Raw genomic sequence first — 19822 nt, 5'->3', positions numbered from 1 at the left:
TACATGTGACACAAATACATTTATTTTCAGATCAGTTTGAACCAATAAAAATATTTCAAACCAGATTTGTAAAAATTCATTAATAACCAATAATATCGGTGTTGGCCAACATTTTTTACATTTTGTCCCTGAATGAATTGTTCCATCATTTACAATGAATTACTATTTCTTTTAAAAAAACACATTTGTGTGTCACAAGAGAACCCCATACTTTTTCTTCAAAATTGAACAAAACTCAGTACATAAAAATGAGAAAGAAATTCTGGACGCAGTCATCAGATGTGTTCCCACTGCCAGGTTAGTCTACACCTATAGTATATTCACAATATCGGATTAATTCAGTTTCACATAAGACAACATACACTATTTTCCACAGACCATAGCAGGTGGATGAACATGGAATTGGGCCACTGTAAGATTCCACTGTAGCAGAAGAATCCATGCTGATTATAGATGCTGCTCTCCATTTCAAATGCCTCCTCCCACACTCTCAGTAGGTGAGCATGGTAGGTGTATGTATGTATGTTCTGGTTCTTGTGGAAGCCTGTGCTGTAGAGATGAAGACCCTGTCCTGCTATTTGTGTTAATATTGTCATATTTACATATGAACTATATATACATATTAAACTATTCTCTCTCTTTCAGCTCAAAAATATCTTATCTCTCTTCTACTCTGTTATGGCTTTCCACCTTGTTTATACTGAGTGTATAGAACTGATGTCACTTTTTAGCAGTGTTTTCATCATTTTTGGTTGGTAATGCTGTGGTGATATGTTTGCGGGTGGATTTCCTCATTTTTAAACACTCACTCAACCATGTTATGTTCCTAAATTTAAGAGAATGAAAAAAGTGACCGGAGATATTAAATTGGTTCTTTATTAATACATAATTGCCATTTTACTTGACAGTAACAAAAACAAATTTTAAAAAAAAATCTACCTAATAATAGCAAGCTTCCATTTCACACCGTTTCTCATCTTTGGTGGTGTCAAGATCTCAGAATCTGGAAAGGCGGGAAATTGTTGGAGATAATTAAACCAGTGAAACACAATGATTGCATAGTAGCAACATAATAGGAAGAATTTCAGTGGGTCAGACCAAGATCAACACAGTCACTACATTTATATGCAGGCATTACATTGTGTTTCAGATTATTTGTCTGAATTGTGATGATGCCAAAATACGCGTAAACCATGTATATGGACGCAATTGAAGTGGTTTGCGTTGTTGAATGTACAAATGTACAGGATACATTGCTTTAATACATATGAGGGAAATCTGCCAGGTGAGGAAATGCATGTGGAGGCCTTGATCCTCGAGTATAATTGAATTTTTAGCATGTATATAAACACAAACCGAATGTTGAAATGAATGAAACACCAGTTTAATGCCACAAATCCTACTCACCTTGTTGAGAAGCAGCAGGCTGCTGCTGCTGGAATGACGCCATGATGCTGTTTGCAGTTGAGTTGGGCCCAGTGACCTGAAGAACATGAGCAAGACAGCACAAGTAATTAAAGAAAAGTAACAGAAGAACCCCCGTAGCTCTTGGCTTGATTTAGACTGTTCATTATTTTTACTTTAATCATGTGCAGGGACTTTCAAATCAGATTTCATATTGAGAGTAATGTGTTTGGTGAACAGCTGTGTGACTCTCTCACTCACGGCTCAAATGGAATGACTTTCACAGTATAACAGTGAGTGTAATAATAAAATGTTGCTCTTGCCGGTGCTTGGTTGCGCTGCAGGCCTTCCTGCCACACTTCAGGAAGTGCTGCCACCATCATCTGCAGAGCCTCCTCAAAGGTCAGCTGCAGCTTCTCTGCCTGTCCGTCAAACTGGAATAGCATTAGGGTCTTCAGCAGGCTGTGCACTTCCTCTATAGGGGGCAGGAAAAATACATCCATTACATCCTGCATACAGTAAACTGCTCTAAGAAGGAAAACAGATCCAGCTAAACCCTGTGAGGTGGGGCTAATCTGTAAATGTGGCACATACGTATGAGCTTCAATAGGTGCCACATTCATCACTAACAACTAACCTACATCTCCTATTCTGTAAATTATTTTCTACCAGGCCCTTTTCATTATGCTGCCCTATAAAAATGTTTCAATAAGAGGACGATGGTTTGTGTAAGTACCTCGCAACTTGTCCACAGTGGTGATGATCTCACCCAAAGCGTACATCAATGCTCTATCCTCCAGGGGGCTCCCTTCCTTCAGACTCAGCTTCTTGCGTTCAGCTTTCCGACGGTTCTTTGATGACCTCCTGCGGAAAGGAGGCAGAGAGAGAAAGGCCTTTACATTATGGCCTATGTTTGCCATAATGGATGCATTCAGTGACTTCCCCCAAGTCTTCTGTTCTATTTGAATCTAAATTTAGTTATTTGTTTTGGGCCACCCAAACTTGTTCCAAAAGTAAATAAAAAGGAGTTGAGTCTTGCCTGAAGTCTATCGCAAAACTGCTTTATGATGGAATGTAAGCAAATTCTAACAAAGTGATGATCACTATCTCGTTTCCGACAGTAATATCAAGCACGGAAAAAGAGCTAAAAGAGCTGGCTGGTTGTATTCATAGAATATTAAGTATTGTGAGGCTTATCAGAAATGAACTTCTGTTACACTGTGACGGACAGTAAAGCTTCTTCAATCTTAACTATTTCCTCTAAAACATGGAAATCGTCAGCAGTTGCAATCTGTGTACGTATATTGTGTGTGAGTATGTCTTACGAGGAGATGCGGGAATTGCTTTGAGAATATTTGGAGGCAGTCATTACACTGCTAGCTTCAGAGTAAAGCTCAGCATCAGGACAGTCAGGACCATCTTCATCTGATGGGACAGAGATTATTGTGTTTTCATCATAAAGGCATTCATTTCTCTTATTCAGTGTCTTCCTTGGACTATATTTTATATTATTAGGCTTGTTGTCAGCCCAGCTCATATTAGTATAAGTATAAGTACAAAATTTAGTCATAATAATATATAGTGTATAGTACCAATAACAGTAGTAGTAAAAGCAAACATCAGAACAGATCCGTGTTGTGTTTTTGTCCTCACCCAGCATGTCCAGTCTGGCTTTCTCTTTCTGCTCCCGAACCACAGCCAGGCGTGTTTTGTGCCGTCTAAATGTCACCATCTGAGTCTCCAGGAAGGACGTCTGAGTGCTGACAGCTAACACAAGAACACACTATCTCAGGACAAAATTCTTTTCATTTTTTCCTTCTTCTGCAAATAATGAATTATTATCAAGATGATTGCAATCATTTGTTGCCCAGTGTGGTTGAGGTTAATACTGCAGTATTTTTCAGGAAGCTGCTTTGGTTTCTAACTGAATGATGTGAAAACTTGATGATTTTCAAAGGATCGAGCACGCCTAACAATATTTTGCTTTATGATAGAAGAAAGAAAAACTGGCAAACCCTCAATGTGCCAGTTTTTTTAAACACCCTCACCTTCCAGCAAAGCAGGTTTTAGGTTGGTTTCAGTGATGTCCTGCCTGTTGTACATGTAAATCTGATGTAAACAAAAGAAACATTTCAGTGAAAAACATGAAGGCATTGGAAAAAGATTGAGAGAAAGAAAGGTACTTTTATGAACTGACCAGCCGAAGAGCTTCCTCCCATACTGCCCCAGTGATCAGAGCCATGATGGCCTCCTCACAGTCCTGTCAAAGCAAAAACATGCAGACCTTCAGCATTAAAAAGCAGCTGTGTAAACTAGTTGTGGATTCTTCTTCAGCGGAATGTTGGGTCTCTTCAAATGCTTTATGTGTGAAGTGCCTTGAGATAGCAGGGGGATTGGGATTTGGGGCTATATAAATAAAGTTGAATTGAATTGAGCTAGCTAACATGGCTATGAGTGAGAACAATGTGGATTATTTCTTTTAAAACACTTGCTTGTAACAAGAAATTGGAAATAAAGAATGCAGATAGCTTCATGTAAGCTCAGAAAGGAGGCCGGAGTAGTTTTCGCTGAGGTCTTTCTTACGGGATGTAAAATAACAAAGCTGACTGGATTAGAGGTTCATCTGTTCCGAGCAAAGCGTCAATAGCAGGACCATTAAAAATAGGCCAGCGGCTTAGATAGATGAAATGGGGCCTTCCATTCACTTACAAATAGTTATACAGGTCATAATATACTGTGTGATTGGTATTCAAAAAGATAATTCTTCATTATGTGTTTAGGCTATTTGAAGCTATTACCAGGGAGAGGCCATGTGAGTACGGTGTCGTAATTACCAGCAAAAAATATGTGTGATATTGTGTGACGACACCTTGTGTGCAACACTGACAACTTGGAGGTCGTTGGTGTCGCAAATCAGTGCAATTTGTATCTATAAATGGCAAATTATTCATTCACACTTGCCTCCTTGCAAATGACCCAACACTGTATGCATTATTATGACTTTGAGATCTGCTTTCACTGAGCTATAAAGAGAAATGGGCATGGAATAACCACGTGGCATTTTTAGTTTATTATTTTACGTAAATTATGTATTATTTGTTTCATGTTTACTCAAATAACAATCTGCTCATGACACTCATTCTTCCTCCTGCATGTCCGTGTAAAGAACTTTACCTTGGCATATTGGTCCAATAACAGAGCCGCTTCTGAGTACCGCCGCTGTTCAATCAGCTTCTCTACACAGAGAAAAACAACACAGAGTTAAAGGGGGAAGAATCACTCAGATCATGTTAAATTTTACTATAGGTATTCAAACTGATAATGCAAGAAGCTAAAATCCAGGAGCTGTGGGACGTGCTGTAAGACCCTTCTTTTGCATTAAAATGTGTTTTCAGTATGAAGATGCATTAGCAGGATAATGATATTTGATGACAGGACTTAGATGTTCACCATTCATCAACATGGAAGGACTCCATCAATGTTTTCAAATAACTACTTACTAGTTACATAGAGTCACAGCTTCCATTTAAAATAACTTTGAATGACAGCGAGTAGAAACTTCTCATGGGTGGATTTTACCTCACAAATGTGTCCCTGCTGTATGCATTGCGTGTCTGTCTCTCATGCTGTCTCTCTCTGTGTGTTTACCTGCCAGGTCTCTGGCCAGCAGAGCTAGCTTGTCTGGTGGCAGTGGGATCTGCTGGGCGGCACAGATGGCATTTCTCCAGCTGGAGCTGCTGGTAAATGCATTCAGGGCACCGGCGGTCTCTCCACAACGCCATAGCAACAAGCCTGCCTGCTCCACTTGCTGCTGCTCAATCAAGTGCTCAGCATAGGCGCAGCTCAAAGCCTGGAGGTCAAAGTTCAGGCGTTCAAGGCACATTTCGATTTGTCCACAAATGGCAAAAGTAATAGTTTGGAACCACTTGACAATTTGGCTTCACTATCATCACTCTGGTACAGAACACAATTATTCATCACCTGTACAACCAGACAGTACAGGTCATGAGCTCAGGTCACCGTCTCTTCATCTCCTTATGCATCTAGTCCATATGTATATCACATTTCCCAGGTTTAATTAATATTTCTTTCCTTTTTCTCTTTTCTTTTCTCCCCCTCTCTGTGTATGAAACATATTGTCTCATAACAGCATGCTCATTGTCATGTCATATGCTTTCTTCAATAAAAAGATTCAACAGTTTAGTTTGAAATATTAAGGGTCTTGAGGCCCCAACAGCAGCTTGAGCAGGTGGAAGCACAACTGAGTGGTGTGTGTACCTTGTAGTGTGTGCCCTTTCCTCCGTAGAGTCGCAGAGCTTCACTGTAAAGTCGCTGCTCCCTCACTAGCTGCATGGCTTCAGGGAAGTGTTCATCTCCTGAATGAAACATACAAGATCACATCAAGATTGCATTTATTTTATTCAAACAAAGAGCTGATGAGTCCAGCAACAGCAAAGCAATGTCACTTGATTTTTTATTGTTACTCATTTATTGCTTGATTTGACTTTGGAAGTTTAGAACAAGGTAGTATGAGTTGCATGGAAATTGGGGGCCAGATTTACTAAAGGTTTGCAGGGCTCTTACAGACAGTAACAAGGGAAATGCCATTGTTCATTTTTACTAACATGACGCATGACTATCACTTTTTGGCATGTCAGAGGGGAAGGGGAGATCAATATTCAGGCCCACAAGTCATGCCACAATACAGATACTAGATGAGCTTGCAGATGACCTGGGGCCAACAGCAAAATGAAGCCACGCCATCCCTGCGGCGACAAAACTGTTGTGTTGCTGAGCCTGGCTGCTTAAGTAATCTGGGTATAAAAAAAACATTTTTCTTTTCAAATGGTTCCCCAGGTACATTTCCCCACTTACCAAGCTTTCCACCAGCTTTTATTGTGAAGCTGATAAAATGAAAGTTGCTCACCTGATGATCACACACCTTGTATGAAACGAAACTGGTCAAATCAAGATAGAAAGCCTTTTCTGATGCTATTTTCCAATGAAACTGATTTTAGCATGCAGCTCGTTGGAAGTTGTTGAGGTGGGGATACTCACCGCATTTGCTGAGATGATGAAGAGCCTTTCTGTAGCGTTTCAGGTGTTTGTCGATGGTGTAGTGCTGGTAGTTTGTCTCCAAACTCTTTAGCATATTCAAAAAGGGAAGGTACTCTTTTGGATCCTTTACAGAAAAAAAAACTGATGTTAGCGAAGAACACACGTTACATGAAGAAAACACACGCATTCAGATGTTTTTTTCTGTTGTCTTGTTACCTTTTGAGACTTCTCAGCAACCATGAGCACAAGGTCAAAGTCGTATGTTCCCAGCGAATGTTCGTACAGGTCATTAACATTGACGAGGAAGAGGAGGTACTTCAACGCCTCTTCAGCACTCACTGCACCTGGTACTTCAGGAGGGTTCACTGGACAAACCCACAAGGAAAAAAAGCATGAAGAGCAGAAAAAATAAACACATGTCGGAATAAATTGATATTTTCATATTCCTATGACAATGTCCATGTGTTTCATGCATGATCACCTCGAAGTTTATGGACTTTGTGCAAAGCGATCTCCAACTCAGGAACAGTCTTCTTCACATGAGCGGTCAGTATGGACAAACAAAACCTGGACAGACAAAAACAACAACTTAATAAATATGATGTAGACATAACCTCTGTTAGTTACCAATGTTAAATATATCATCCTCCATTCCTATATTCTAGCTAATATGTAGGAGCACTGTTGGAGAGAGCTTTTCTTGGAGATTGGGAGGGAAGTGTTTACTTGTTTATTACTTAAGTTAACATTATAAGTAACCTGGGTTTATAACCCTCTGCACATTGTTAGTTTGTGATGTGTAGAATAAAACTAATACACTGTGCTGGTGCAGTGACGCCCACTTACAATACATGTTAATGTAGCTTGTGACTGTGTTAGCGTATCATACATTCCAAATCTGAGACAATGCGGTCCTTTGTTCTGAAAGAACAGGCTAATAATAGGTTTCACTCTGCTTTCTTCAGGAAATGTAATTGTCAAGGCATTGGTTAAGCTGTGACTGTGAGCTGTCACAGTGTGTTGTTGATCTTGGTGCCGTGGTATTCACCCATTAGTGCTAAGTGGTTTCTTTGTGAGAGACACACGTGTTGTCTAATTAACATAAGAACAGCCCCAGGTCAGGGATCCTAACCTGTGCAGTTTGCCTCGGATGGCAGCATCTACCTGGTGTTGTTTATTCATCACCCTTAGAGCACAGAACTTCCATAGGGGTCACTGCGCCATTGAGGTACCCCTGATCGGTATATAAAGCTCCCACCTTTGGTTGGAGCAATACTTTGGTCCCTCTCCCCTCGGGCTACACATCGGCCACTTTCCCCTTGTGTGTCCACAAGGTGTCGCCCTTCTTAATGCCGGCTTCACCACCGAAAGGGAAACAATTGTGCCACACAGCATGACGAATAGAGCGAGCGTCGGTACTCATCGTTTGAAGAGTCCGATGGATACCAGCGGGAGTATACTACTGGCCTGCATATGTGGCAACTAGATTCCCTTGCCAGGGACATTGAGCACTTTGACCGCGCAAACAAATACCCAATGTCAATGACTACCTTCAGAAAATCCAAGACTGTTGTTATTGACGCCCCACTGACATACACAAGGATGAGGTGAAGGTCTTAAGTATGCAACTGGAGCCCTCTAGTGTAAACAGTGGTGCTGCATCCCCAAAACATGTACCCTACAACCTGCAGGGTGGACAGATGAACCAGAGGAAGGGCCAAAACAGGCCCCTCTCAGGTTCAGCATAGGTCCCGAGAGAAGAACTCCTTCCCAAAGAGAAGGAACTCCCACTTCAAACCAACAAGCCAAACCAACCAAGCCAAATCACTCATCCACATCAGTGCTTTAGACACATCAGCCCGCACTTACTGGACCAAGGAGCCCATTGACCTGACTGTCCTCATGGGCACGCACGCACGCACGGCTAGTAGTATATAATTACTACCAGAACAGTACATTTTATTTAAATGAAGAAATGTGTTTTGCATTATAACAAAAATGCAGGATCACTGACTTGTTTGAATCCATTGATTCCATGACGTTCCGTAGAGCATCGCACACCACATCCACCTTCTTCTGCCCAGAGCCTGGTGGGTGCTGGGGCAGAGTGCTGTCATGGCGGGGGTACATGCTACAGCTTGTGTTCTCCTCTCTGTGTGCAAAGCAAGACAATGCCAGTAAAATGCCTGTAACAAGAGGTCCTAGTTTTTCACCAGCAACATCCTGCTCCTGTAGCTTCTTACTTGAGCTCAGTAAGGAAAAGGTTGATGTGGTTGATGGAGTTGAGCTGTGTGATGAAGGTTTCAACATTCTCCAGGAACACCTGTGGAAGGAGAGGGACACTGAAACATAGCTGGACAGAAATGCTTCAGCGTTCAGTCCCACAGTCTCTTATTACCAAATCAGAATTGAGTATTGATGAGCTCAGAAGCAGACTGTACAGCTACAAGCTGAAGTCTAGCACACACCTTTGGGCTGTGGTCGTAAATGAGGTTCAAGTTGATCCTCAGCTTCTTCATACACTCAAAGGCTTCTCTGAAACACAAACTAAGACAAAAACAAAAACAGGCGTTTGCCAAAATAGGATTTATGACAGAGCCGATGTATTACTTCATATTAGGCTGTACAGATGAGTGTGATAAAGTCTTCATGCTCTGTAAAAACAACACATTGCTGTGAATCCTGGTGACCCGATGCTAAAAGTATGAATCTAACCTTTCCAACCAATTCCTGATCTGAGCCAATACAAGCGCTCGATGATGCACAGTCTCAAGGTTCCCACGAGGCATCTGGATGGACCGCACACACAAACACACACACACGCAATTTGTAGACAAAACAAAACAAAAGCTTTGGTGGTTTGAACTGAAATTATATTGAGTTTAGGCTGATCTCCGTTTTTAAAGGAAACTTAATCTTTTTTAATTAAATAACTATTTACTTATTAATTATTATAAGACACACTCATCGTGAGTTCAGAGTTCAATGTTCTTTATTTGTCACATGCACAGATATACAAAATAAAGCACGCAACGGAAGATGAATGAATGACTGACACTTACCTGTAGGATCACTCTGGTATCCTGCGGTACAACAGTGACGATTCTGGATCCTCTCTCCACCCTCCGCAGTGTTTCATCATTCTGACCTCCATCGGAAGCCAATGCCGCTTTCAGTGCTGATAGGGTCAAAAGTCATAGAGCAAATTAACTTGGGCAAAGACATATTTGGACTCGCAATTGGCATGAACAAGCCTACCTAACTGAAACCCTAGCTACAGGTACTTGGTAAAGTTAATCAATAGAGCAATATACAACAATAACAAAAGACAGAAACCAGAATGAATCTATTCTTCAATTAGCAGTTTATTGTCATATTTCTATTTTATTTTCTTTGCTATATTACACTATATACACACACAGTATTATATACAGCACCGTCTGCTGCTACAGTGAAATGGGAAAAAGCAGTTCTGTAGTGTAAATGTACGTGTGTACGTCATGTGTTCTACCTTTCACACTCAGCGTGCTCAGCTGAAGGCATCGGCACGTGTGTGAGTGTGTGGTGACAAGGAGGAAGTCATTGCAAACCGCAAAAGAGGAAACATTGGATGCAATCTGTGAAAGAAAAATGCATAAAATGAACTTGTGGTGTAGATGAAGACTTATAAAAGCAGCAAAGTGAAAGGAGCTACAACTACACATTCCGTTTGAATGTACATTTCAAATTTGGATGCATTCAAAAGCTGATTTCAGTGAGCTTCTGAATTTGTTACAACTCAGATTTACACTGCCGGCAACAGAGGAGCTGAGGCTTATGCTGCTGTAAAGCTAAGCCCCATACTGAAGTGACTTTTTAGCCAAAGACCATAAAACAAACCTATAGCATCTAATTATCCAGGAAATCCGTATGGCTACCTTGAGCAACACTGAGATTAGTGAAGTGGCTATGCTCACTCTTGGCTTGATGGTACTTGTATTTCTTAATTCTTTCAATTTACATTACTGCACAGTGGCCAGTTCACACAAATAAAGTTAATTAGTCAGTTACTTATTGTGAATTGCGATGGATCTCGTGTCTCAGATCTCATGTATCTGCAAATGTAGTTTCATTGTGTGCTGTAATAAACTGACACCAGTGCTAGGAAAAAAATGAACAAAAACATGCCAGGCACTTTCTCTCCACTAACATTGTATACTTGTACAAATAAAGTTGGATAGCCTGCATACCTCTGTGTCTCCAGCATACAGGTGGGATCTGTCCGTCAGACCTAACAGACACTCCTACAGACATGAAGACAAAGAAAACTTAGACATATGCATTTATTTCCAATGCACTAATAATAACAAACACATTTATTATTTCAATTAATTATTAATTTTACCACAAAATTGCTAAATCTTTGAAAATCTCCTTTTGCCGTGCCAGATTTTAGTTTATTACGTTTTTTCTTCCACATTTTCTAAATAATCAATTAAAAAACAGATGATAAAGTCTTCAATACGTGGTCGGTGTGTCGTTACCTCTCCGCTGATGATGCAGAGGGCCGTCTGATGGCAGGAAACAGGGAAGCTAATGCTGTAGCCGCTGGAGTCCAGCCAGTTCACCACTGTTGGCTCGGGACAGTCTGTGCAACAGGACATCTTTGGACTAAGTAACATACTCCCATGTGCTGTGAGAAACATCTCTCTCTCTATATGTACATACTGTATATATATTTGAGACTTTTCGGTTTAGTTCAGGATTGTGACAGTCTCAACCCTCAAAAGCACACAAGTATAATGACAATGGACCCTTGCTATGTTTTAAACGATGCAGTTCTACTCAAAGCTAGTGTAAAATATATAACGGAGGAGACACGAGGCAGACTCATAATATGCAGGAATCATCCACTCTATCTGGCCTGGGTTGGAGAATATGGCTTGGGAGAAGAATTTCTGGGGTTCTTGCCTCTGAGACCAAAACACAGATAAGTCAAGCTGGATTGAGAGAGGACGAACATGTGTGTGAGTGACTGACCCCAGAGCAGTTTCCTGATCTGTCCATCCTCCAACTGAAGGGCCACGGTGCCGCTCTGAGAGCAGTGCACCATACTGACTACCACACCAGCCACTTCCACCTGAGAGCTGAAGCACAACAACACCAAACTCAGTCTGCATACACAACATGGACAATTAAATTCTCTCAGCACAATTCAATTCAGGTCATTCAGGACAACAGAACTAAAGAGTCCATCAGGTAGTTACTGCATGAAATGGTGTTTCCAATACACATACTGGTGTTTGGCTTCTGGGTAGTGTAATGTTCAAGGTTCAAGCAAAGATTAAAAGAATACAATCGAACATAATAAAAACGTCATGTTCATGTTTGACTTTTACATTATTTTCATTTAGATGAATACATTATGAGATTCACAATGCTAAATCTAATGGTTCAAGTGTCATCTTTAATTGTCAGCTTTGCAGTGTTTTCTGGATGTGTATATGAAGAGTTATAACCACAAAAAAGCAAAAAACATAGGTTAGATTGGCCACATCCTATATTAACAGGGTTAACTGCTCTGACAGCTACATTTTGGATAAGAATGTCAGTGCGTAAGACAACTGGTTGGACAATTCCACAACGTACATAAGTAGTTAGCATGCATTTTGCCAGCAACTGCCATTTCACACTATGCGCAAATCTTTACAATAGACTCCTAAATAAAAATATGTTCCCTTTAAGACCTCATTTAATGTATATATGACTTCAGTTTTGCTGACCTGACAGTGAGCATGTCTGTGCCGTCGGTGTCCTTAGAGGGGCTGAGCATCAGCAGGGTGGAAGTGCCTGGGACCAGACTTGAGCTCAGACCTGAAAACAGCTCCTCCTTAAGCCACAGCAGCTGCCTCAGGGCCAAAGGATTCTGTTGGAGACCTGCAACTCTGCAGGAACACGGGAGGGAAGACAAAAGAACATGGAAAAAATATAAAGGAGGAAAGAGTGGAGACAATGAACAGCACCCATGTAACAACCACACTCTGGTTATCAATTTAGTCTTCAAAAAGTAGTTAAACAGCATGTGCAGTTCTGTGGTTTGTTGTTACCGGAATGTTTTCTGGAGTGCCAGTGGACGCGACACTATCCTGAACCCATCTCTTGTTTTTTCTGCCTGTTCTGCTGAATCTGGATTCATGGGAAAATATGTCAGTCCAATAAAGACAATACAAGGGTCAGACAACAGACATACTGCGGTACCCACAGCGCTTAAAGCAAGAACAAATGTTGTGTTGATATGTGGGAGTGGGCCGGTGAGGTAGTGAATTCAAAGATAACTTAAAAATCATTATTTATGCAAAACAACACCAATTCATATTTGACAATTCCCCTAGATTGGTTTGCGTTCCTAACAGACTATTTCTTTTTCATAGAAAGATCATGGGCGTGGAATTCATTTGCTGGACGTCAAGCCAGAATCAGCGCTTCAGACAAGTCTTGCGCTGAATTGCTGTGTGCACGTGTGTGGAGCTGCTGTGTTAATAGTGAATATGACGTTCATTCACCATTATCCCTTGTGGAACAATCATGACTTAGCGCATCTAACTACAAACCAACCTCAATATAAGGTGATCTAATCTTAGCGAGCAGCACCCATCGACTAGACTTGTTGCTCTGGTGGCTATTTCTAATAAATCACTCAAAATGTGTCCTTCAGTAATTTTAATTTAGTATTTACACACAAAACTCACACAAAATCACCTGAGAGAAAGTGCAGAAGTGAGTACAGAGTTCCAACCCGCTTGGTGTCTTATACACAGAATTACTTGTGTGAGAACACACAGGTGGAATGAATAACAATGCTGGTAGGAAGAAGCACACATTGTTCATGTCATAAAATGCAGCCACTACCCATAAAGAGGTAAAAAAAAAAAAGGATTTTTCCACAACATTGCCTGATGTCTAGCAATTGACTCATGTGCTGATATGGAAGAGTTTTAAAGTTTCACTTTTATATGAACCAAATAACTCGGACTGCACACCTTCATAGTAGGCTAGTCAACATTTCAATAAAATTCATACATCACACTGGCATTTTGGGGACAAAAAGAATGACACAAAAGTATTTTGGGGAAGCATGTGATGTACACGGTTTCCTCCCTGTGAGTGCCAGACTCAGACATGAATATCCGGCACAGAGCCGAAGAACTTTAAGATCTGTTTTAAGGTCAAAATTCATTTTGTTCAAGTTCTTCAAACTTGAGAAACCGTAACATTCAAAATACAATGCCTTATGTCTTGAAGATATTTCCTGTAGAGTCTACAACCTGTACTCTTATGTACAAGGTTTTACATATGCAAGCACGGCCTCAAATGGAAAAATTTACACATCCCCTCCCTGAAAACGCACATTGCATATCAAAGAACCACATCCTTGAGAGGGACGGAGAGAAAGAGAGGAAGAAAAGGTCTCTGTCACTCTGTCTGTCTCCCCTGTGCTTAATTATGATACAATTGATTGAATTTGCCCTGGAATTTTACAGGAGTTTAGCATATTCCCTCGTGCAGAGCAGATTAACCTGAGCAGAGAGGAGAAATGCCTGGCTGAGCGAGAACCGTGTTCTATCTGCAGCCGCGTTTTGACACATTTTATTAATGGACAAACAGTACATGGACCCACCTGGGCTGTACACTGAGATACGTCCATCTGCTGTTACTGCTGCCAGCTGATTGGTCCTCTGAGTTTGGCAGAGGAACGTCACCTGGTTCACCGGCGATGTCATTTGAAGCTCGAATGAGCACATGGGAGGAGGAACCACACCCTGCCTAAAGGTGGTCACCAGGATTTTATCTGAGGAGGTATAAACAAATTGTTAAAAAAAAATAAATATATATGGATACATACTGGAATCTTAACTTTAATTTAGTATCTTCTATTTTCATTGGCTCTCACCCCCATCGATCACAGCCACATTGGCTTTGTCACTGGCATCGACCCCGGGGCTCCGCTCTGTTGTCCAGCCCCAGTCATAAGCGATGCTGGTCCAGTCACAAGTGATCACTTGAAGCCGGAGGGGTTGTGTCAGGTCCCAGCAGACACAGGCTGGAGCCTTCTGTGAGTCTCTGCCAAAGTCCAGGCTCTGTTTCAGATACCAGTGGTAGTTCCCTACAGCCCAGAGCTGGACTACACAAGACAGGGACATGTTTGAGTGGAATCAGGGGGGATGGATGAGGGATCAGCCCCAATTCAACACTTAGATACAAACGTTTAGAGAAGAGAGTGGGTTAAAATCACACTATTTAGCTTGAAAGAGGTACTACAACATTGGCTGAACTTACTGTAAGTGTTGATTTGTCCGTCCTCCCCAGCGGTCATGTCCTCCAACCAAACAGCTAAAACAGTGGAGTCATTGTTCCAAAGCAGCTCCTTCACCTGAAACACACAATCTGTCATCCATCTCATAATGCAGTGCTCTGAATCAAGTCTCATCGTTTTTTTTCAAACTTCCACAAAAATATAGAAACAGTTTTAAGGTAAATGGATTGTACTAAAATAGCGCTTTCATCCAAACCACCTTAGATACAGCCGTTAGGGGTTCAGTGTTATTCTCAACAACACTTCGACAGGCTCATTTGGAGAAGTCCATAATCACCGAGGCCCTTTTAAATTTATTTTCACTAAGCTCATGTTTCCATGCTACAAAATGTTGTTGTGCATCTTTTTCTGAGGAAGCACCGTTCCACAAGTCTATTCATCTGGTGTTGTGAACTGCTCAAACTGATTCTACTTTTAGAATGGAACAGAACATGCAACATTAAAATTGATACATTTCTGATTTTCAATTTTTATTTCTTAAACCTTAAAAAAACCTTTGAAAATAACAAGGCTCAATCATAGCTTGTTAGGGTGTAAACAACACCATGAATGTATGTGATTATCACTTTTGTTTAGGTCGTATAAGGTTTAGGTGGACGCACCTTGGCCTGGTCTTGGCTGAAGGGCAGGGTAAAGTCTCCGTGCAGCAGTCCATTTTTCTCCATGAACACCACACTGTGTTTGTTGGGATGACGCTGTGTGCTCGCTATTAGGCTGCCCGAGGGTCTGAAACACAAGAAGCTCTAACATCAATACAGACAGTCATTATGAATCATTACACAGTCCAAAGGCATAATTAGTACCAACATTAAGCCACTGGATTTTAATTTATCCAGGGACGGGACAACAATTCATGTTTGCTGTTACATTTATACACTGTGGTTCTTTATATTTACATTTCTAAACCAGCGCCTAAGAAACTGACAGGCCAAGATATGGGTCTATTTACGAGACAGAGGTCAGGACCACTGTCACGAGATACTCCATACATACATATATGTAACAACACACAAAGTGCTGCAAATGAAGAACTACGTGACACTGGTTGGACTGGGCAACTCCTGGTGAAAGTAAACATGGGAAGTATCTCCTGATTTCATAAAGCTAGTCAAACAGCTGTTGGTGTTGGAAGAGAATGCAGAAAAACACTGGAAAATTGTCCTTTAGTGGCATCCTTACTTCCAGCAGAGTGGCTGCTCCAGGCCATTGATGGGTTCACTGGTGGTCTGCAGGACACCCTCTCTGTTCCAAACCCGGACCTTTCTGGCCCCACTCAGAGGACAAACAGCACTCACGGCAAACAACTGACCGTCACCTCTCCATGTAACCCGCGGTATGCGGTCGTCCCAGGCTGGTGACGGCTGCACCTCCTGTGTACACATTTCAATTCCTTGAAAAAATGTTCACACCACATACTTTCGTTAAGTTCCCTTTGATACTATCAAACCATTTTCTTTAAAAAGAAAATGTTTGTTGACCCCCCGGTCAACAAAAGTGTGCGTGGTGTGCCTTAGGATTTTTTGCATGTAAAAAAGGTTGAAAAACACTGATCTACTGTATTTGAATTTCAAAACAGAGTAATTCACAAGAGGGCTATATATAATTGTCAGCCAATATTGGCTCAACACAAGGATTCTTTATATGTTGGGGATAAGATCCTTTCTGTCCTCGTCCTCATTGGATATGACTGTAAGCAAAGTTGCTATTTATGTTGAAAATGGAGAAAATGTGCTCAGTTCTGATGTTCATCATTCACCTGAATCTTCCTCTGTGCTGCCTGTTTCCCCTCCGAGCCATGGAACTGAGTCTCCTTCTTCCCCCAACCCACTGTGATGAACTTCCCTGTAAACACAGAACACAGTGAACCCACAGGCATCACATCTCAAGATCTCATGCAAAATTCCCTGAATCATCTTCAAACTGCTGCTGAAACATAGTCCATTTAGAGAAACTGTACCTTCACCAAAGTCATCCTGATGGATTCCAAACTCAGTGATGGGCTCAAAACCTTTGGTCATCATAATGATGGTTTCCTGACCTGTGAACACAAATCAGAAGTCAATTTGTCAGACATCACAAACTTCTTAAGAAGCTTCTTAATCTTAATCTTCAGACCGAGTTTGATCTCATCTCCAATAATGATGCTAAGCGATTACTTCTACAAACCCGAGCTACTTATTATGGAATGGCGATAAAGCCAGTCACCTATTGGCACACCAGTGAAAACGCCACTCCACCTCCCGTCTGATGTCCCTTATCAGTATTGATGCTAACACTACCACTACTGACTCTGTGGAAATAAACACCACATTTAAATCAGTCTACTGTACTCTTCCCTTTACACAATCAGAGCTATGTAATCTAATAACGCTCCAGGCTCTGATGCAGTACCTATATAGTCCTCTGCAACTCGGCCCAGCATAAGCAGTGGAAATGGATGGATGGATGTCGATTGTAGACAGGAAGATGTTCTATTTATGTGCCTATGAGCTTATGTTACAAAACACATCACATATCAACATACTGACCAGTAGTGAAGATGACGAGCTCCTCATCAGGACTCCAGCTCATCGAGGTCAGACCACTATCCACACTGCCAACACACTCCAACTGAGCAACGAACACACACACAACACACAGAGAAATAAACAATTCTACAGATCAAGTAACAGTAAGTAACAACACCAACCACAAAATATACAAAATAACTCCAAGCATTCTGTTTTTCTCACAGAAGTTCTTAATTTTCAGGTTGGAAAAAGCAGCTTGACTGCATGTCTGGACACTCCAAGACTTCGACTCCGGAGTGTGAGTGATGGAAGGTCAGTGGCCAGTGGGGGCGCCACTGCCGTCCACCTCTCTATTTAAAAACCTGATAATGCAGCGCAACTGCAGCCGCTGTTCGAGATGCTCTCTGCTTACTTGGCTGTTGTTGAAGTTGTATAGAATGACGTCGCCCCTCGCTGTAGCCAAACATGCCGACTCAAGTTCGGCGAGGTCCTGCAGTCCGACCACTGAGCCACTGCCATCCTCACCGCAGAAACCATCTGCTGTCAGAGAGGCCTCATTCACTATCTGCAGGACAGAAGAGAGGAGAGACTACAGGTGAAAAAACGTTTCACAGGTCAAATAATCACACATATTAGTGCTGACAGAGCTTATAAGTACTTTGAGATCCTTCAAATAACTTTGCATGCAGCTCTTGTGTTTTAAAGATTGCACTCATGATGGTGATTGTGATTTTACCAATGGTTGAGCAGCTGAGTCGTTGAAACTGTACAGGTACAATTTCTAAATTTGTCACCTCCTATTGATAAGACTGATCACAAATGGTGTGGCTATTTCTGGAGTTGACTGAAAAGCAAAGAAACATAGCAAAGGGTGCATATTCAGAATCAGTGACCCTTCACTCCTTGGCTCACCTGGGCAGTTTGGGGATCAAATTCCACAATGGAAAACTGAGAGGCCAGTATCAGCGAGCTTGTGTCGGCCCGAACTGAGAAACACTGTGGAGAGCCCAGAACCTGTAGCTCAGAGCTCTGCAGGCTCTTCAGCAATGTTAAGTTCCTCATTTCACTTCAACACAGGTAGGGAAAACACAACCAAAGTGTGGACCGGCAGACTGCACCAAACCTGCAAGAGAAAATATTAAACTTTGTAAGACATTATATTTTCAGTGGACTAATTGTGTAAGATTTTTTGTTATGTAAAACAGCTTAAGTAATGCCTTGTCATTAGAGCTATATTACATTTTAGTTAGTTAGATTATGAATTCATTTGTGACTTCTTTCTATTCTAGTTGACTTGTCATTAATACGTCAGCAACATTTAGGTAATCAGACTACACCCCACTACTAAACACTGATTTTTGGCCAGTTTCAACAATGATTTTTAGGTCTGGGATCTCCATTACAGCACCAAATTTAGCGCGGTTTTTGTTATTTTATCCAAACAACGGTTACAAAGCACAATGGGATCAAATATAAACATATACTGCATGAGGCAAAGAGAAACGACAAACTCTAACTTTTGGCTTTTATGTTTGATAATGACTATTTTTAAACTCGTGTGCAATCTGGACTCATTAAATAAATTACACAAAATAACAATCAGCGGTGAACACTTTCTTTCCTTTTTTAGGCAACATTGCACTTTGAAATGAATACCATAAATTGACATTGTCGAGTCTCTGTCCGACAAGCTAAACGCAAAATCAGGCAAAAAAATAACGTTTCTACGCAGGTTCCGCAATCACTGTTATTTCAGATGACATAGTCAGTTTAGTAATGCTGGACATCTGTCTTAATTATGGAGACAGATGTTGGCTTATGATTTTCCTCCATGCCGAGTCCAGGCATCAGTGCAAACATGTTGAGGTTTAATCACTGTTACCTTCTTTAATGGTCAAACGTAGACAGACTCGAGGTTGTATCTAAACTACAAACAATACGTATGAGAAGCAAAGTGCCAAACTCACTGGAGATGAAACAACGTGCTGTCCGGCTCCTTTGAGTGCTCACAATCCACATTACAACACCATAACAACACACGCGAGGCTCGTCTCTGTCACAGTAATGACCTTTCACCGGTGACGTACTTGCATGACAAAGTTTCTCTATCGCCCCCTTGTGAGTCGGAGTAATTGCAAAATATTTGAGCGACATAAATCAAATCAAATCAAATAAAGTAGCAAGATTCTACATTCTAGCTTACCCCGTTTATTTTATTTATTGGATTTTGTAACACGCAACCTCTCAGTTCTCAATTCAAGTAGCGTTTATCATTCATGCATATACATATGTTAGAATAGCATAACCTTTCTCCAAGGTCCAAGGTGCAAGACGTGAAAAAAACACAGTATAGCACTGAGTACACATTAATATTAAGATGCGTCTTTGAATATGGAAATACACACATTTGAAATATCACGTCAATCGTGCTTTTACTCTGAAAACTATTGACATTGAACATGGGAACAGCTATTATTCTGAAAGGTTTTGGCAGGAA

General features: G+C 41.1%; 1 protein-coding gene across 1 annotated transcript; it reads right to left on the bottom strand.

Annotated features, from left to right (window-relative positions):
* Positions 1 to 856: 856 nt before the first annotated feature.
* elp1 (elongator acetyltransferase complex subunit 1) lies at positions 857 to 19386 on the bottom strand. The gene is made up of 36 exons (XM_076149121.1): positions 19293 to 19386; positions 18238 to 18448; positions 17738 to 17890; positions 17344 to 17425; positions 16773 to 16853; positions 16572 to 16657; positions 15995 to 16185; positions 15418 to 15541; positions 14779 to 14872; positions 14393 to 14623; positions 14120 to 14290; positions 12549 to 12627; positions 12225 to 12386; positions 11482 to 11588; positions 10986 to 11089; positions 10692 to 10745; positions 9974 to 10079; positions 9525 to 9640; positions 9178 to 9251; positions 8931 to 9009; positions 8706 to 8785; positions 8477 to 8614; positions 6944 to 7029; positions 6679 to 6827; positions 6463 to 6586; positions 5683 to 5780; positions 5053 to 5254; positions 4579 to 4640; positions 3602 to 3664; positions 3453 to 3513; positions 3058 to 3171; positions 2730 to 2829; positions 2141 to 2268; positions 1728 to 1879; positions 1408 to 1483; positions 857 to 1003 (listed from the first exon to the last, which is right to left on the bottom strand). The coding sequence occupies exons 2-36, from the start codon at positions 18385 to 18387 to the stop codon at positions 936 to 938; spliced, it is 3945 nt and encodes a 1314-aa protein (XP_076005236.1). The 5' UTR covers positions 18388 to 18448; positions 19293 to 19386; the 3' UTR covers positions 857 to 935.
* Positions 19387 to 19822: the final 436 nt, after the last annotated feature.

Source organism: Genypterus blacodes, unplaced genomic scaffold, assembly GCF_046128005.1.
Source record: "Genypterus blacodes isolate CSIRO-AG114 ecotype Tasmania unplaced genomic scaffold, CSIRO-AGI_Gbla_v1 ptg000044l_1, whole genome shotgun sequence".
Taxonomy (NCBI): domain Eukaryota; kingdom Metazoa; phylum Chordata; class Actinopteri; order Ophidiiformes; family Ophidiidae; genus Genypterus; species Genypterus blacodes.
Note: the sequence above shows the minus strand (reverse complement) of the source record. Positions and strands in the feature narration are given on the sequence as shown.

Coding starts and splice junctions, on each gene's coding strand:
- elp1 (XM_076149121.1), bottom strand. CDS start 18,387: ATGAGGAACTTAACATTGCTGAAGAGCCTGCAGAGCTCTGAGCTACAG. Junction 14,624..14,778: donor CGGACAAATCAACACTTACA/GTAAGTTCAGCC, acceptor TGTCTTGTGTAG/TCCAGCTCTGGGCTGTAGGG. Junction 10,746..10,985: donor TCTGCATCATCAGCGGAGAG/GTAACGACACAC, acceptor TCATGTCTGTAG/GAGTGTCTGTTAGGTCTGAC.